At 36.3% G+C, this 16,426-nt stretch overlaps 1 protein-coding gene across 47 annotated transcripts in view; it reads right to left on the bottom strand.

Annotated features, from left to right (window-relative positions):
• Positions 1-16,426, bottom strand: part of RIMS1 (regulating synaptic membrane exocytosis 1) — a 249,200-nt gene that overhangs the window by 136,188 nt on the left and 96,586 nt on the right. For 20 of the 47 annotated variants that reach the window (XM_024996894.2, XM_024996898.2, XM_024996903.2 and 17 more), the window contains one exon: positions 1,006-1,077. The exons of 16 other annotated variants lie outside the window; for them this stretch is intronic. In XM_024996894.2, coding sequence (XP_024852662.2) covers positions 1,006-1,077 — 72 coding nt within the window. Of the gene's footprint in view, positions 1-1,005; positions 1,078-10,016; positions 10,101-16,426 lie in introns of all 47 variants that reach the window. 11 more of the 47 variants (XM_024996896.2, XM_024996897.2, XM_024996902.2 and 8 more) reach the window with 1 other exon arrangement.

Below are 16,426 nucleotides of genomic sequence, written 5' to 3'. Positions count from 1 at the left end.
GGAACTGCCGTGGCTCAAGGAGTAATAAGGTAGAAGTTAAAATTCTATACCACAGCGTGTAAGGTCATTGATAGCAATCTCTAAGAATTTCTCCCGTGTTGTTTTCAGCCTCTCTCCCATCTCCTGAATCGTCCCCAGTAAACATGAGTTCCACAAACTCAAGAGGGTATTTCAGTCCTCAGTGTTTTCACATGCTGTTCCTTTCTCATAGAACATGCTCCTCTTGACACCTACTTTTATACACATAGATTAGTTCATCTAATCTCACCTGCAGCCTCTCTTTTCCTTGTGTTCTCACTATGCCTTGTGTTACCGCTATGGCAGCTGTGACACCTGAATGCATGTATCCACTTACATCTATGTCACCCTGCACATTTTCAATACTGATGGGATGAGTGGATATATGTTAACTGGATTTTTGGTGTTTCTTTTTTACAGCTATGCAAAAATTCTATTTGTATCTTGAACCTAAAAGCACTTTAAAATTTTATAAAAATTGCAAACAAAATACAAGAAATCACTTAATTTCTACATTAACTTAGCGAGTATCTTAAGTTGTAGTTATGAGTAGACTCAGATTATGCATTTGTAGAACAGATTTTAAAGAAGATGGCATCATTTGGATAAATAACAGACACTCAAAATACTTGCATATTTCAGGTAACATATTCATCAGTAACATTTCAATCATCTCAGAAACAAAATATTAATGTCTTAATATGTATATAGGACTACACTGCATTTAATCGTTTTTTAGTGATCAGAATGATCACTAAGAGAAATGCATGAGAATTTTCTTAAGCCCTAAGACTTAGGGGTTGTCTTCAAACTATCCATCTCTCATTTTTTGAATGAGGCTATCCCCATGTAGGAGATTTCTCAACAGGAATGTCTCTCTAAGCATTACAATTGTGTTTAAACACCAATCTTGTAAAATGAGAGAGGAGGTGCCCCAGAACATCTTAGTGAAACAGAAGATGCTGCACAGCACAACACCGAGCCTACCTTTCTGCATCAGAGGCAGTGCCTTTCCTAGTCTGGCTTTGGATGCTAGATCTTTCAGACTTTCTGGAGTGCCTGTGGAATGAAATGTTAAAGAAACACAAAATATATGATGAATCACGCTACAGTCATCTGGTCATCTTGTATAATGATAAAAAGCAACTGACATGGAAAATGGCAACTATTTTATTAAATGGTTTTGTCAATCCGTACTTTCTTAAAATAAAACAAAAATGAGAACGGGTGTTGTGCAGAAGACACAATTTCCCACCAGGAGGCACAGAAGCTGACACCCCACCAGTGTAGACGAGAAAGTCTACAGTCCTGATGTCAAGGAGACTCCTGCTGGCAACTGAGGCGGAAACAAACTCAATGGTGAAACGCAGTGATGAGAAACATGATGACAGTCGTGGTTTAGGTGCCGAAAGATCACACACAGGGGAAGTACTCTCCACCCTGAAAGTCTCAAACCTGATGCTACAAAGATGTTTTCCTTTGCTTTTTTTCTCCTCCAAAAATATGCTCTAGGCTGCTCTAGGGGAATGTGTTTGACATAAAGAAAACTAAAAATCAACTATTCAAATTATTTTTAAAATTATCATATACTTTTGTATTTGTGTAGTATTTTAAAAAGCTAATCATCCATTGCAAACCAAAGAACTAATAAAGTTTGCAATTTACTCTATATTCTAAAAGTACTTATGTATATTGAACATTTGAAACTTGAAATGCATTTCCCACAGAAATAATGCTTATACATACAACTGACCTCCCCAAGGCAGCTTACATACATCTATCTATTCATCCTAAAATCTGTCTGGACTACAATACATTTGAAATAAATAAGAAATACTGTGGTCAAGAAGCTCACTTATTTAAAAAAAAAAAAAAAACAGAGAAACTATAAAAGCAATAAAGTTTATCCTGAAGGACAGAATTCTCCAGTATTCTTGCCTGAAGAATTCCACGGACAGAGGCGCCTGGTTGGGCTACAGTCTATGGGCTTGCAAAGAGTCAGACACGACTGAATGACTCTCACTTCAGATAACTGGTTGCCTACAATATATTTTTATTTTCTGATATCCTTTCCTTCCAACAATGTTAAGGAGAAAACTCTGCTTTTTTTTTTTTTTTTTGAGATGTTATTGGCATACATCATTAGACTAGTTTCAGATGTGTGACATAATGACCACCCCAATAAGCCTGGTCTATACCCATCACCACTCAAGTCAGAAAATTTCTTGTGATGGGAACCTTTAAGATCTAGTCTCTCATCTCTATTCTTTTGATATATTAATGCCAGATGCTCCAAGTGTCCAGCACACGTCCAGTTCTGTAAGGCCCAGGGGTGCAGGAGAGCAGAGGAGTCCTGAGCACATGCCTGTGATCAATGAGGAAAGTCACTGATAGACAAAGATTTCTCCTGGAGCAGAGGGAAGTACCAGGTGCAGAGCAGAAAGTGATCAGGAGGGAAGGCAGAGGAAAGAGGTCTGCAGACCCAGGGGCCTGAGCTCTAAACAACATGTGGTCCATTATCTGGGGAAATTTATACTTGGCCCCAAGCTTCTCTGGTGGCTCAGATGGTAGAGAATCTGCCTGCAATGTGGGAGACCCAGCTTTGATCCTTGGGTCAGGAAGATCTCCCAGAGAAGGAAATGGCAACCCACTCCAGTACTCTTGCCCAGAGAATTCCACAGACAGAGAAGCCTGGTGGGCTACAGTCCATGAGGCTGCAAAGAGTCAGACATGACTGAATGACTAACACACACATGTTTGGTCCCAAGAGTGTCCTGGGACCAAGAGAGCCAGAGTCCTTTGTCTCCTATGAGAAGTGTGAGAGCCAAGTGAAGACACAGAGTTTCAGGCCAGTTCCTGAAACTCACAGTCACTAAGGGTTTTCACTCATTCATTGAACAAATACTGTGTTTATATGCCAGATGCTGCTCCAGCTGCTTGGGCTACATCTGCGAACAAGGTAGACAAAATTTCTGCCCTCAAACAATTTGTGTTTTATGGTAGAAAACAAACAATAAACAAGAACCCCTCAAACAAGTAAACTGTATAACATGTCAGATCAATAATGAGAACAACGAGAAAAAGTCAACCAGGGCAACACAGTTCAGAGACGTGCCTGAGGGACTGGGTCTCAGATAAAAGCAGGTTGCAGTTTGAAGGAAGATGCTCTGGAAGTGTGTGTGGGTGCAAAGGGCAGGACCAGAAGCAACAGGCAGGCTTTTGTACCAACTTTCTACATCCCTGCAATGAAAAGGTGATGAGCATCCTTTAGACCTTCTCTGCTTTTCTTGTATCCCTAGTCACTGCTACAAAGTCAATGGAGATTTTATTTCCTCTATAAAACTTCCACTCTTCCTCTTCTCATCTCTAACATTTAATGGGCTCACATGTAAGACTGATCATCACAGTGCCTGGTGATAGTGATGATGACAGCGCTGATATTAACAATATCAAATATCTACTAAGAACTTGCTGTCTTTTCTCATCTAAGCTCTCCCATCCAATGAAGGCATACTTCACTTTCATCCTTTTAAGAAGCAGCAGATTGAGGCTTGCAGGGGTGAAGTCAGTTGCTCTTACATGGACCTTGCCTGTCAAACCCACGACGTAAACTGAGAGTCTATAATCTCAGTATCTGGGAACATGTTGTATCTGTGGCACAAACGACACTGGATCGTGGTAGCTAAAAACACGGATCCCAGAGCCAAACTGAGTTTATTCCCCACCCTCTTTCTGAATGATGAAAGAATGATTTTAGCTGGGTGATTTTAGTCAATTTACTCAAACTCTATGTGCCTCAGGTTTCTTCTACTTGCAAAGTGGCAAAAATACTATCACCTCACAGATTTGCTAACTCTGCTGCTACTGCTGCTAAGTCGCTTCAGTCGTGTCCGACTCTGTGGGATCCCATGGACTGTAGCTTACCAGGCTTCTCCGTCCAGGGGATTCTCTGGGCAAGAACACTGGAGTGGGTTGCCATTTCCTTCTCCAATGCATGAAAGTGGAAAGTGAAAGTGAAGTCGCTCAGTCGTGTCTGACTCTTAGCGACCCCATGGACTGCAGCCTACCAGGTTCCTCCATCCATGGGATTTTCTGGGCAACAGTACTGGAGTGGGGTGCCATTGCCTTCTCCCTTGCTAACTCTAAATATGTCAATATTACTATTTGTATTATAGTATTTGTAGTATGACACAGAATAAGCATTTTAGTTTTAGCATTACTTAGAATAGCAAGAGATCAATGCTATAAAAGTCTTATTTAAAATGATAATAATTATGTATTTGTTTCCCTAAAGTAAAAACTCTTACTCATCTATAAGCGTTATCAACCTCAGAGTCAGTGCCCCATAACTAGATGATAAATATTCACACAGAGGTTCATGTGTCTAACTTGTGTTTTTGCTTTTGTTTTTAACCCTCTATTTAAGGATGCCCCTTTTTTCTCTTCAAATGCTACAGACAATTACACTATTGAAGATTCTTCTAAAGATTTCTACAAAGGATATGTCCTTATAATTTTTCTAACCACTTAAAAGAATCCTGGAGTTAAGTAAAAATGGCATACACTTGATTGTAATAATTCAGTGTAAAGCAAGAATAGAGAAGAAAATAGAAAATTCTACTGTCTTTTCTCTGAATATATTGTACATTGTAAAGACAGATTTTTCTTGGAATAGTTTTGTGATGTGTAAACGTGCTTGTGCTCAGTCGCTCAGTCTTGTCTGACTCTTTGCAACCCCATGGACTGTAGCTTGTGAGGTTCCTCTGTTCATGGAATTTCCCAGGCAAGGATACTGGAATGGGTTGCCATTTCCTACTCCAGGGAATCTTCCCGACCCAAGGATTGAACCCACATCTCCTTCATTGGAAGGCAGATTCTTTACCACTAGTGCCACCCGGGTTAAAACCATCAATTTATATTCATGTACTGTTTTCCTGAAACTACTGGCCACAGAATCATAAAAAAGGATCACAGTGAAAAGAAATACCTTCTACCTTACACCATTCTTTCCTAAGCTCTTTATGGGCAGGTATTGTGTCTGTAACATCAACACCCAGCACATAGTAGCTTCTCATTAAATATATGTTGAATAAATAAGTGGTTTAAAAAGTAGTATTTTGAGTATGCTACTGGAATTTAAGAGTCTAAAAGATTATAACAAGTAAAAACCTAACTAGGACTATACATTCAGCTTATATCAATCAATTTAGACATACATTGTTTTCTGATCATCAGTATAACATAAAATACCATATATAAGAAACGCATTCTGGTTACTGCCTTAGGCATAAGGAAGAGTTATCACTACTGGCCCAACGCATGTTCATCATGATGCAACCAGGCAGCATGGACTCAGTTTAGGGTCTTAAGCCATGTCAGAATTCAGCTAATCCATCTACACCCACCTAAATCTACAGAAAGGGAAATGAGTCCCAGGAAGGTTGAGTGACTAGTTGAGGGAAATACAGGCCACAGTCAATTGGTGAGGACACTGCTATCATGGCCCACGATCCTGCCCTTCTGCCATCCAGCAACTCTGAATGATTTGATATTCATTGAAGGGATACCTCAACAAAATCAAATAAAAACAGTGATAGCATTTCCATCATGTCTTAGCTATTTTGGGTTCTAACATGCATTTTGTTACATTAAAATTTTTAATGATCTTTTATTATTCTTAAAGAATGTTTCTCTGGTTTAGGTATGCAAGAATCAGAAAATCCTCAGTTTTGTTTTTTTTTTTCTTAATCACAACTTATAGCTGTACGATTTTGTGCCCAGTTCTTTAAAAGCTATAAAGGTCTATTCAAATATGTTATAACAACAATTATCACATCATTAAGTGGAAGCGAGAGAAATAATCATAAGAGTGGGGGTGTTCCTAACTAAAGTTAATTTTCTGGACGTCCTATTTTCAATTATCATTCTCTATTAGATTAAGTGTGAAGATTCATAAAATGTACTAATGAAATGCAAGGCAATTGTTAAAAATCTGTCTTTGTGATATTTTCCTTTCCTCATCAATAACTAGGCTCAATTAGAACAATTCCCTGAAGACACTGATAAACACTACTTTTCTAAAGATACTAAAATTCTATTAAAGTGAAAAATTAACATGTTAATAAAATGAAAATATAATATGTTCTGCTTTGGGGAGTAATAAGTTCTACCACATAATGTTTTAATTATAATTAACACTGATGTCATAAGAATATTTCTGTATATATTCTGGTTGATTCTCCAGATGGTCTGATGTGAAATGCAAATCTTCATCATCATGTTGTTTCCTCATAATTTTGGGAAGAAAATATTAAATTTAGATTAAGAATCTACTTAAGCAATGTTCATGTGCAGTAAAGATGGATGCATACAATTTAGATACATTTACCCTTTTGCTTATTATTGATATTTATGTATATGACTACAGCCATTAAAAAGACTAAGTATTTTAGTATATGAGTATATTTCATTCCTTTAAATAAAGGACATTTTTGCAAGCAAACAAAAATGACTAGTAATATACTGAATTTACAAGTGGTTCTATATTAACTCTGCACCTACACTGCAAAAGTATGAATTCTGGAAGTGGAAAAGTGGATAATTTCTTTATCCTAGAAATATTTCCAGTGGAGAAAGAAGATCCATCCACTTCGAATAAGAGGAACCACATGATATTTTTGGTTAAAAATTCCTTGGCAAGTAGCTGCTTCCAAGTTGCAAGTGTGGGCAACTACAGAAATCTGGTTACTTGCAAAAGAAATTAGAACTAGAACAGCAGAGTAATTCAAGAATTAATCTTTAACACAGTGGGATACTTTACTTTTTCTAATAATTAAAATCGCAAAAAATAGTGTTATTCCATTCATATTTCCCATTTTATCAAAGTCACATCAATAAACTGCATCTTTAAAAATATCATGTACAAAAATATGTACACGCATGCAAAAATATTTTTAATCAGAACATTAGAGTCAGTACCTTCAAGCTAGTGAAGCATTAAAATACATCTTAAAACGTACTAAAAAAGAAAATATTCTATCAATTCACATTTATTAGAATGGTCACTATCAATTTTTAATGTATTTAAAAAGAATATATGTATCTTCCTGAAAAAACATTTACCAAAAAGTAATTTAGATGATAGTAATAATGATAGTAATTTATACTCGCCTTTCACATTTAAAGATGACTGATTCAACTGTGAGTACTGAACTCAGAAACTTGACGATTTAGGGTTCTATTAAAATACGTTTTTTCTAACTTGCTATTCATAAATTTTGGTTAAATATGCAGCCATAAGTAGCTCTGAATTTATAAGAGAATTATGTATACACAGGTTCATAAAAGCTACTATTTATATATTAAAATAATGCCATTTACAAAGAAATACTTTGTTATTGGAAAGGTGATTCTTAGAAGTTTCAATATTTTTAGTAATAAAACTACAAGAAAATGTACACTAAACTTTACGGTAAAAAAAAAAAGCTAGGGCTACAGATTTACGTATTTTTTCCTCATCATTGTTTTAAAAAAATCCTACAACTTCTAGGAAATTTTTTTGATCTAGATAAACATATTCCATGTTAATTCCAAATAAAGCTATTGTACCACTTGAAATGACATCAATATTTTTTACTGTTGAAATTAAAATTATGGAGAAATGGTACATTAAAAATTTTGTGTGTGTGTACATGCGTTATGTGAAACAAGACAGCAAATCAATGCTTTCTAACTCATGAGCAAGCTCTCTTAATCAAATATTTACCTCTTGTATTACTATACTGTTTTCAAAATAATCAAGTATGCAGGACATCCAATGGCTGATAACATAAACTGTCACTGATTTTAGAATATTTTTTTAAAGTTACCCACTTCCTAGTGCAAAATTTATCTGATGGCAAATTCTTATGAACATTCACTATCTCCAAATCTGATGCCATGTTCACTTAATTTGCAAATTTTTCTAAATTAGTAAATAAAGCTTATAAGAGGTAAAAAGGAAAGCAAGTATTAAGTGTTTGCTCAGGTTACCAATGGATTTTTTTTTTCTACATCAGCTGATACAGTAATTTCTCTCTAATTTTTATGGGCACTTGTTACTCATATTTTAATAAAAGTATATTTTAAATACTATAAATAATATTCTGTTCCCTACAGTAATAAATCATAGGATCAAGCCATTTAAAATGTATTTCCCTTTGTTGAACCCAGAACTTACTTACAAATAAATTATAATAACAAGTAAAATGTATGCTCAGAATTACTTATTAGGAATAAATTATTACTTATTAGTAAGAGTTTCATTTAATAATCTTATCTAAAAGGACTATTTCTGCTTCTAAAATCTACCTTTACAATGATATATACAATCTACTAAATCAAATGTCAGAGTTAATTCAGGTTATTAAAAAACAACTAATTTTCAACTAATCCTCATCTCACATAATGTTAAGAACTGAAATTATTACTTGGATTTCCATGTTGCTTATTCTAAACCCAGTTAAACTTATGTTTATATTCATTACAAAGAGCATCATACTTAATCGTCTTATACTCTGGCAGGCATTATATAAAATGAAACCCAGAACAGCCTTTCATAAAAGGAAATTTTATTTCCTTGGTGTCCATGACAGTTTTTATTAAACACTGCTGTGATTCTAGCCATTAGAACAGTGCACATAAATAAACACACAATTAATATTTGTTGAATGGATGAGTAGCACTGTGGATGCACATTTTAAATTTTAATATACATTATTATTTTATATTTTTATTCAAAAAGACTTTATGTTTATAATAATGTTTAGATTGGAAATTTTACTAATGTTTCTAGTCTGATTTCTATTATCCTAGAAATCAGACAGCAGTAGAAAACATTAGATTTACATTTCAAATATGTAAGTCATATTAAGGTCTTAAAGATTTAAGCATAATAACATATTTGAAAAACCTCCATAAATATCATCTTGGGGTCCAACATTTGTAAGATGACTTACTCATTTTTTTCTGAGTGATGATGTTTAGTTTTTCTTTCAAATTGTAATCCTGACGATATCTTGACAATTTACAGATACAGAAAATAAATCATATCACTCTTAACTAAAGGTACAATTACTTTACTATATACACACATACTAAAAGATAAATTAATAAAAACCTGTGTGCTGGCATGACTCCATATCTGAGATACTCCATCTGCTTATCTGCTTAATAAATGTTACCCGTGTGTTGACTGAATTTCTGCTTCACCCGAAGCAAAACAACCAAAACGCCCGAAGCCTTTCATGGCCAGTTGGGAGAAGATATGCGCTATGTATAACAACTATCACAAAATAGGAGAATGGGGCCAACTCTTAATACAGCCCAGAAGGAAAACAAAGCAAGGGAAAAACACACTTCGGCACTTACGACATCACAGCACGGAGTGGGTTCAAAGCACTGATGTTATTTTCAAAAACCTACCTTGATGACTGACCCTAGCCCTTGACAATATTTGGCTTAAAAACACAATATTCATAAAACAGGTAAGAACCAGGTATTCTACTTTAAATCAGGGAATATATCTAAAAGCCTAAACTTCATCATTGACAAAACAAGATGGTGAAGATCAAACCATCAATCAGGACCACAAAAAGAATAGGCTCTGTGATAGTCTTTAAAATATCTTAAAGCACCTGAGAATTTTAGTAAAGTGTAAACAAAAGCAATAGTTAAATATGTTTCTAGAAAATTGAAACCCTGAAATAAATGCTCATTAAAAGAAAATTCTCCCACTGGACCCAACATTCTTTCTTGGAACTACGCCCTGTGCATACAACTTTCATTTCAGAAAATATTCTGAGGTGCTTCATCAGAGGTGGACGCATTCAGTTTTGGAATCTCCACCTCTTGGGCTCTGCCCCCCTGAAAGAAAGGCGCAGTAACCACACGCGTCTGGCTACCCTCCACCTGATGGCCTGGCAGCCTCTGGAAGCCACTTGTCTGGGAGGAGGAAGTACCTGTCATTCTCCGGAGATGCATGCTGGATTTGAATCCTGGGGCTAGGAGGTCGTCTCCTATCTAGGGAGGGGGACCATCTACCCCTGTTTGCCCAATGAACAAGACAGGAAAAAACAGGACATTTAGTAACTCCTAAAGTAAAAGAATATATGGAACAAGAGGACTGGAAAAGCACCCCAGAAAGGCAAAGTGTAGACTTTTTGCTTCATAATGTATTCTTCAGTTTTACAAGCCTTGGAAAGATAAATGATAATGCTGTAAGGAAAGAAAACTGGTAGCCTTATATGTGAATAGGGAAACTCATTTGGGAAGATGTCTAAAATATAGTAAGTGTATTTTTTTTTTCTTTTCAATGTGGTTGTGTGTGTTTGCCTATCTATAGGCACATATCTCTATATATGTATGAGATATATATATGTATATGTATGTACATATAATTTTACATATATGTATATAAAACTTTATAAGTATGCATGGTTAAGAATCTAGCAGATGTTGAACAAAATAGATTTAAGAAGCTGCCAATGCTTACTTGATACAAGGTCTTGAAATTACTGGATTAAAGTGGCAAAGATGAGGTATGTACATTTGATACAAGGCAGAAGAAATAAATGTACTCTCTAGTGTAGAAACAATGACACGAAGAAATAACTCACAGAAATGCTACTAGTGACATCTACATAAGTTTCCTTGGCGAAAACTGAGGGTTAATAATTGAAATTAAAATATTGTGAACAAAATCCACTGATGTATAGAAGTGGGAAATGCAGATAAATGCCACAGTAAAATAGCATTACCTTTAAAATAGTCTGCTAATCTTAACTTGCAAAAGGATCTATCAGTGAGCTACATAGTTGTTTTCTTATTTCAGCATTTAGAAGAATACTAATTTTTTATGATTAACAATCAAATGAACTTTCAAAACTTGGTTCATTTTTTTGTTAAGCTATCTTGATATTAAGTCTGTGTAACTACAAATTACAAAAATCTGGGCAAATACTGAAAAGAGGCAGTAAGGGACTAAACAGCCCTATTTTGGAAATTTTAATGTATTAGATATGCACATTGCAAGCAGGATAATTTCTCTGCATACTGGCTTCCTCATATGTAACAAAGAATCACTGAATGATGTTTAAGGCTCATCTAACCATAAGATTTTATAACAATCCAAAGAAGATCAGTCGTAATATCTTTTAAAAGCCATCTTTCCTTGCCGTTAATAGCTTGGCTTCCTGGATTTATCAATCTGCACAAAAGCAGCAGAGGGCTACAGACATGACCAGGGTAGCCTTGGTCAGTAGGCTCTCATCTCTGAGAGCCCCCAGGAAACCTGTTCATCATCTCTCAGCTTTGGATGGATTCAAGGAGGGCTGTGCGCAATCGGTACAGCAAGTAGAGATACTCAGTAGCAGAATTTGGGCACAAGACAAAATTGTGTGGCATGTCCTCTGTAATGTGTTACACGTTTGTGAAGGCAAAAATAAAGTTGCATTCAAGTGAGTTAATTATTTTAAATGATTTAAATAGCTGGTCAATTCAGTTGGAATGCTTGAAAAAATATCTTTTCACTGACTTTTGCTCTGCAGACACAATAAAGAAAAATATTTCTAAAGTTTTTAAAGAGAATTACAGCTATAGTGTTTTCTACATGAAATTGTACTCAGTCATGAGAAAGCTTAAGGTGTTCTTTGAAAATACACATATAGAGTCATTATGATTTTCTTTGAACAGTTGTGAAGGAATAAATAGTATTCACTCAACAGGATTATGAATAACCTTGCTTCCTGAGGCAAAATTCCAGTCCTTGTGTTTATTTAAGTGCAAAAATTAAAGAAAATGCAATAATTATGAAACATGCAAGGAAAGCCATGAAGAAGAGAGACGTACATTTAGAAGCAAGCCACAGTGAATGCAAGCTATTAAAAGGGAAATTCTGAAGAAACATTTAGCATCATACATTTATATCTGTACACTCAAAGTCCTTCTGAATATGCTGATATGTAGTCCCAATAAAAGAAAGGTTTGCTTTTCCCTTGTATCTTGGATATGATAAGAGCAAGATCAACTTATACCTATTTTTTCCCCCAAAGATCAGAGATTACCTAAGTTTTAATAACATACATTTATGAGCATTAAATATACTAATGTTTTATATGTTTTTAAAATGTGTGCAACTTCTTTCTCTGTTCCTACTGTCAAACAGATGAAGAGGATCAAAGTTTGAATCTTTATTCGTTATTGCTGAATGAAACACCTTCCACATGCATTTTCATGCTAGAAGTGAAAAAGGCACGCTACGCTGGGGGCATTCATTGCAAATCTGAACTACAACAGCTGCTTCTTTATTTCTCCTTCCAAATCATCTTGCCTGCAAGTTACATTAATAATGCTTTAATCTCAGATACTTTAAACTCATTAATTCAGGAAGTCTGTTTACTGAGAGCTCATCCTTTTCACTGGCCTCAGAACAGGGGGCAAAGGTCCCTCTGATGGCTGTGGGACTGAAGGAACAGGCTGCAGAGGAGGTCCCTAAATAAGGGTCTACAAAGTTTTGTTTGGCTTTGTTTTGGCAGTGATATCAACTATGCACAGCACAGAATAAATAATGAATAAATATTTGCAAATATTTAAGTAGATAATAAAGAGGATAAGATTTGAGGTTTGGGGGTAATACTAGTAAGAAATGAGAAACTAAACTGAGAAATCGATAGTGGTGAGGCAATACAAGGACTTAGAACTGACTGTCCCCAGCAAGCAATCAAATGGTTCTTATGTTGGGGCTTTTCCCTACTATGGATATACCTTAAGCCAAATGCATGTGTATTTAAATGTGTAACTAGTATTTATGCTTGCATGTGTACACAGCTTTCAGTGCACAAGTGCACAACTCTTGGCAGGGCTCCTTTAATTACCCGAAAGAGAAAGTTTTTAGAAATGCAAATCCTTCATTCCATAAGCAGCACACATAAAAAGTATCTGTGAAGTTCTGTAATATTAGAAACCAAACCTGACCAAAGGAGAGAATTGATTACATTTATTTTTATGGTCTATTCCCATTATTCATGGAGTTCTTTAAAACATTTTCCCCAATACTATTTAAAATTAAAATTAATATAGGTACTTACATTTTGGAATAAGGTTTATCTATTTCAATTCAAGTTAACAGTTGCTAAGTTTTAGGCAGGAACTTCTTTATCTTAGGCCTCGTGTTTTCACATGGAGGGAAATTCTTTCAAGTCCTGCCTTGGGTGTCTGTCCACCACAAGGAGGGAGTAGGGAAGACTTTGTGGTAAAGAATCAGGCACAGATTATTTAGCCCTCTCTGATTTCCTCTTTCCAAATCAGTCTGACTGCAAAACAGCAGCCTCTTGCTGAGCCATCAGGAAGCTTACGGCCTGAAGTCTGGCTCCTGAACTTGCTCACTGTATCTATGGTGATGACTACATCTCCAACCTTGCAGTTCCTGGGTCTAGTTCACAACTGGACACAGACTTCGGAGCAGAAAATAGGGAGTGTTTTTTAAGTGCCCTCAAATCCCCAAACTGAGCATTTACTAAGTAAAAATAATAATAATAATGCTATTGCAACAAACAGCAAGGACAAACAGGATACGATCCCTGCCCTCCAGGAGGAAAATCCAGTAAAAGGAAAAAAATATTGCCTAAGTGAAACAGAAAGTATGCAGTACTATGTGAATCCAGAAAACAGCATCGAAAACTCTGCTTGGCAGAGAAAGGGAAGTGGGAGGGAGGTTAGGAGAAGTTCTACAGGAGATACGGTTATTTGACCCCCTTTTTGAAAAATGAGAATAAAAACAAAAAGAAAAGAGTATTTTAATTGTAACGGAAAGACAACTTCATACGAAAACTAACAGAATGATTAGTAGAGCTTATGAGAAATTTAGGGCGCAAGAATGACACTGGAAGTGGAGGAGGACTTTGGTGTAATCTGTTTTGAAGATTCTTGAAGGAGAATTGATAGGACTTTCTGTTTTACTCAATGAGACAAAGGAGCAGGAGACGTATTTCCAGATTATGTGGATGGTTACATGTCAAATTTGTCAAAGCACGGGGACATGTCAGAAAACAAAGCATTTTGCTGTCAAAGGGTGTGAGGGGAGACAGTGAATTTGATGCCTGCAGGGTCTGCCAATCACTGAGGAACTTAGGCATTTTCAGGGGAAGGTCTGGCCTGACCAGCTCCAGTGGACTGTGGTCCTCATATGTATTAGTGTGAAAACTTTTGATAGATATTGAATTTCAGAGATGGGATGGGTGAGCAACAGAGGAAAGGTGAGAGGGAGACCGGGGGAAAAGAAGCCTGTAAAGGAGATTGACTTGACACGGAGGTGTTAGGGAATTTGTAGAGTGTGCTTGAGAAAGGAAAGATTCTAGAGGCAGCAGTGACTGTAAGATGTTGTAAAATGCTGCTGTGCCGGTAGAGACCAAGGTAACCCATGGCAGGGTTTTAGCAAAGTGGCGGGACTGCAGAACTTTCTGGAAGGTACAAAAAAGAGGTGGCAAGTATAGACTACTCTCTGATGGACTTTAGCAAGGCTACGGTTTCTTCAAAAGGTCTAAGAAGAAGATAAAACATCCAAGAAAAGGATTCATTCTCCAGTGGCTCTAAAAATCAGTGTTTCCAGATACATAAGCGACATTCTGTTTGAAAATCTGGGAAAGGAAAGGCTAGGAGCAGACATGTAACTCACTCCTTTGAAATCAGGTATAAGGGGGAAGTGATGACCTCAAGCTGACCTTGACACAGAGAAAGGAAAGTACAATGACTTTGACTGGATCTCCTTGTAAACATGCAGTGGTATTTGCTAGAGAAGAGATGAAAGCAAGCCATTTCTATTAGACATTTTCAGTTGGGTATAACCAGTCTTTCGGGTTATCTTTCATTGTAAATGAACCTCAAATTTCTTGACTTATGAGCCATGACTGTATGGGGCTAAGGGTAATATGTATTTTTTCTAGTTATGTAATCCTCAGAATACATAACAGAGGTGCTCAAATATGGAAATGACCTCCTTTGAAAACAGGATTTCCATTGGCTTATATGGAAATTTATTTCTTAACCTGGGCCAAACCATTCTCCTAAGGAATACAAGGTCATTCTGACAGTCTGGGGGTAGTTCAGGAGAAGAACATGCTAATTGTACCTGCTGCTCCTGTATCTTGGAATCGTTAGGGATGTGTGACAGTGAGTGTTGACTCAGCTTTAAGAAGTTCATGCTTTGTACTAACACAGAACTTCCTTTGCTCCCAAGCTTAGTGAGGAAACTTCAGAAAGCCTCCTAAGTAGGTAGAACACCATAGAAATGGTCATCGAGATGGTTGAGAATCAGCAAACTGCTTCACCTCAAGAGGTGATAAAGCTGTGGAAATGTGGTGCTATCTCAAGAAAATGAAATTATATTTCTAACAACTTTTCTCTAACATTGTGCCTACTACGTACGTATCAGGCATTAACCAGCTCTCTGCTCCATCACAAGAGCTAAGTAATCTGGAAACCCGGGAAGCCTCCCCAGTGTTTTCACGTCCCATCTGTGGATGGACAAGTGCATCTTCCAAAAAGCACAAAGCCCCCACTGCTGGCCCTGTTCTGTCCTGTCTTGAAGCTGTTCAGGGGTCTGAGCATGCATGAGCAGCATCTTCCACACCAAAATGCATCTATAATGTCTGCAAACTTCCTGATGAAAACTCTTCTCATTTTAGTTTCTTCTTGACAAGAAACTGACCCCAATAAATTAAAGATCATTAGTAATACTGATTCTTGAATTCTCGCCCCTTTTTCATTTTAATGGGAAACTTCTCTCTTTTTTTTCAACACATAGAGTGAACATGAGTTTCATGCATCTTTTATCTTCTTCCATCAAAATTAAATATCACAAGTGAGTGTACTCAGACTTAACTATGGCCTGTAAAATAACTGTGGCTGGATTATCTGCCTACAGGTTGGCCTGTTCTAAGGGTATTATCCGAGAGATTAAATTCAGCAGCACAAGGGTTTGTGAATTCTATAGCTTCAGAGCAACAAGAGAACACGTGCTAGACAGGATTCAACAAAAGAATGACATGTCACTGTCCAATGCAGTGGCCACAGAGCACTGTGAAAAAGGGAAAGCCGAATGTCTCACTAGCAGTTTTTAATTGATTATATGTTAAAATGATAACAGTTCACATACATACTAAAGTACTAATTTTACATCTTTAAGATGGCAAGCAGAAAATTTTAAATTATGCTTGTGACTCAAATCTTCTAAATTAGAACTAATACAGATGATATTTAAGATGTTTGGGTGGTGTTTTGTCATCAGAAGGTTCCACTGACTCATTCTACCCTTGATTTAACACCAACTCTAAACATATAAGGAAATAACAGTAAGTGAATAATATAAAATATT

This window comes from Bos taurus, chromosome 9 (genome assembly GCF_002263795.3).
Source record: "Bos taurus isolate L1 Dominette 01449 registration number 42190680 breed Hereford chromosome 9, ARS-UCD2.0, whole genome shotgun sequence".
In the NCBI taxonomy this organism is placed as follows: domain Eukaryota; kingdom Metazoa; phylum Chordata; class Mammalia; order Artiodactyla; family Bovidae; genus Bos; species Bos taurus.
This window is presented reverse-complemented; position numbering and strand designations above follow the sequence as displayed.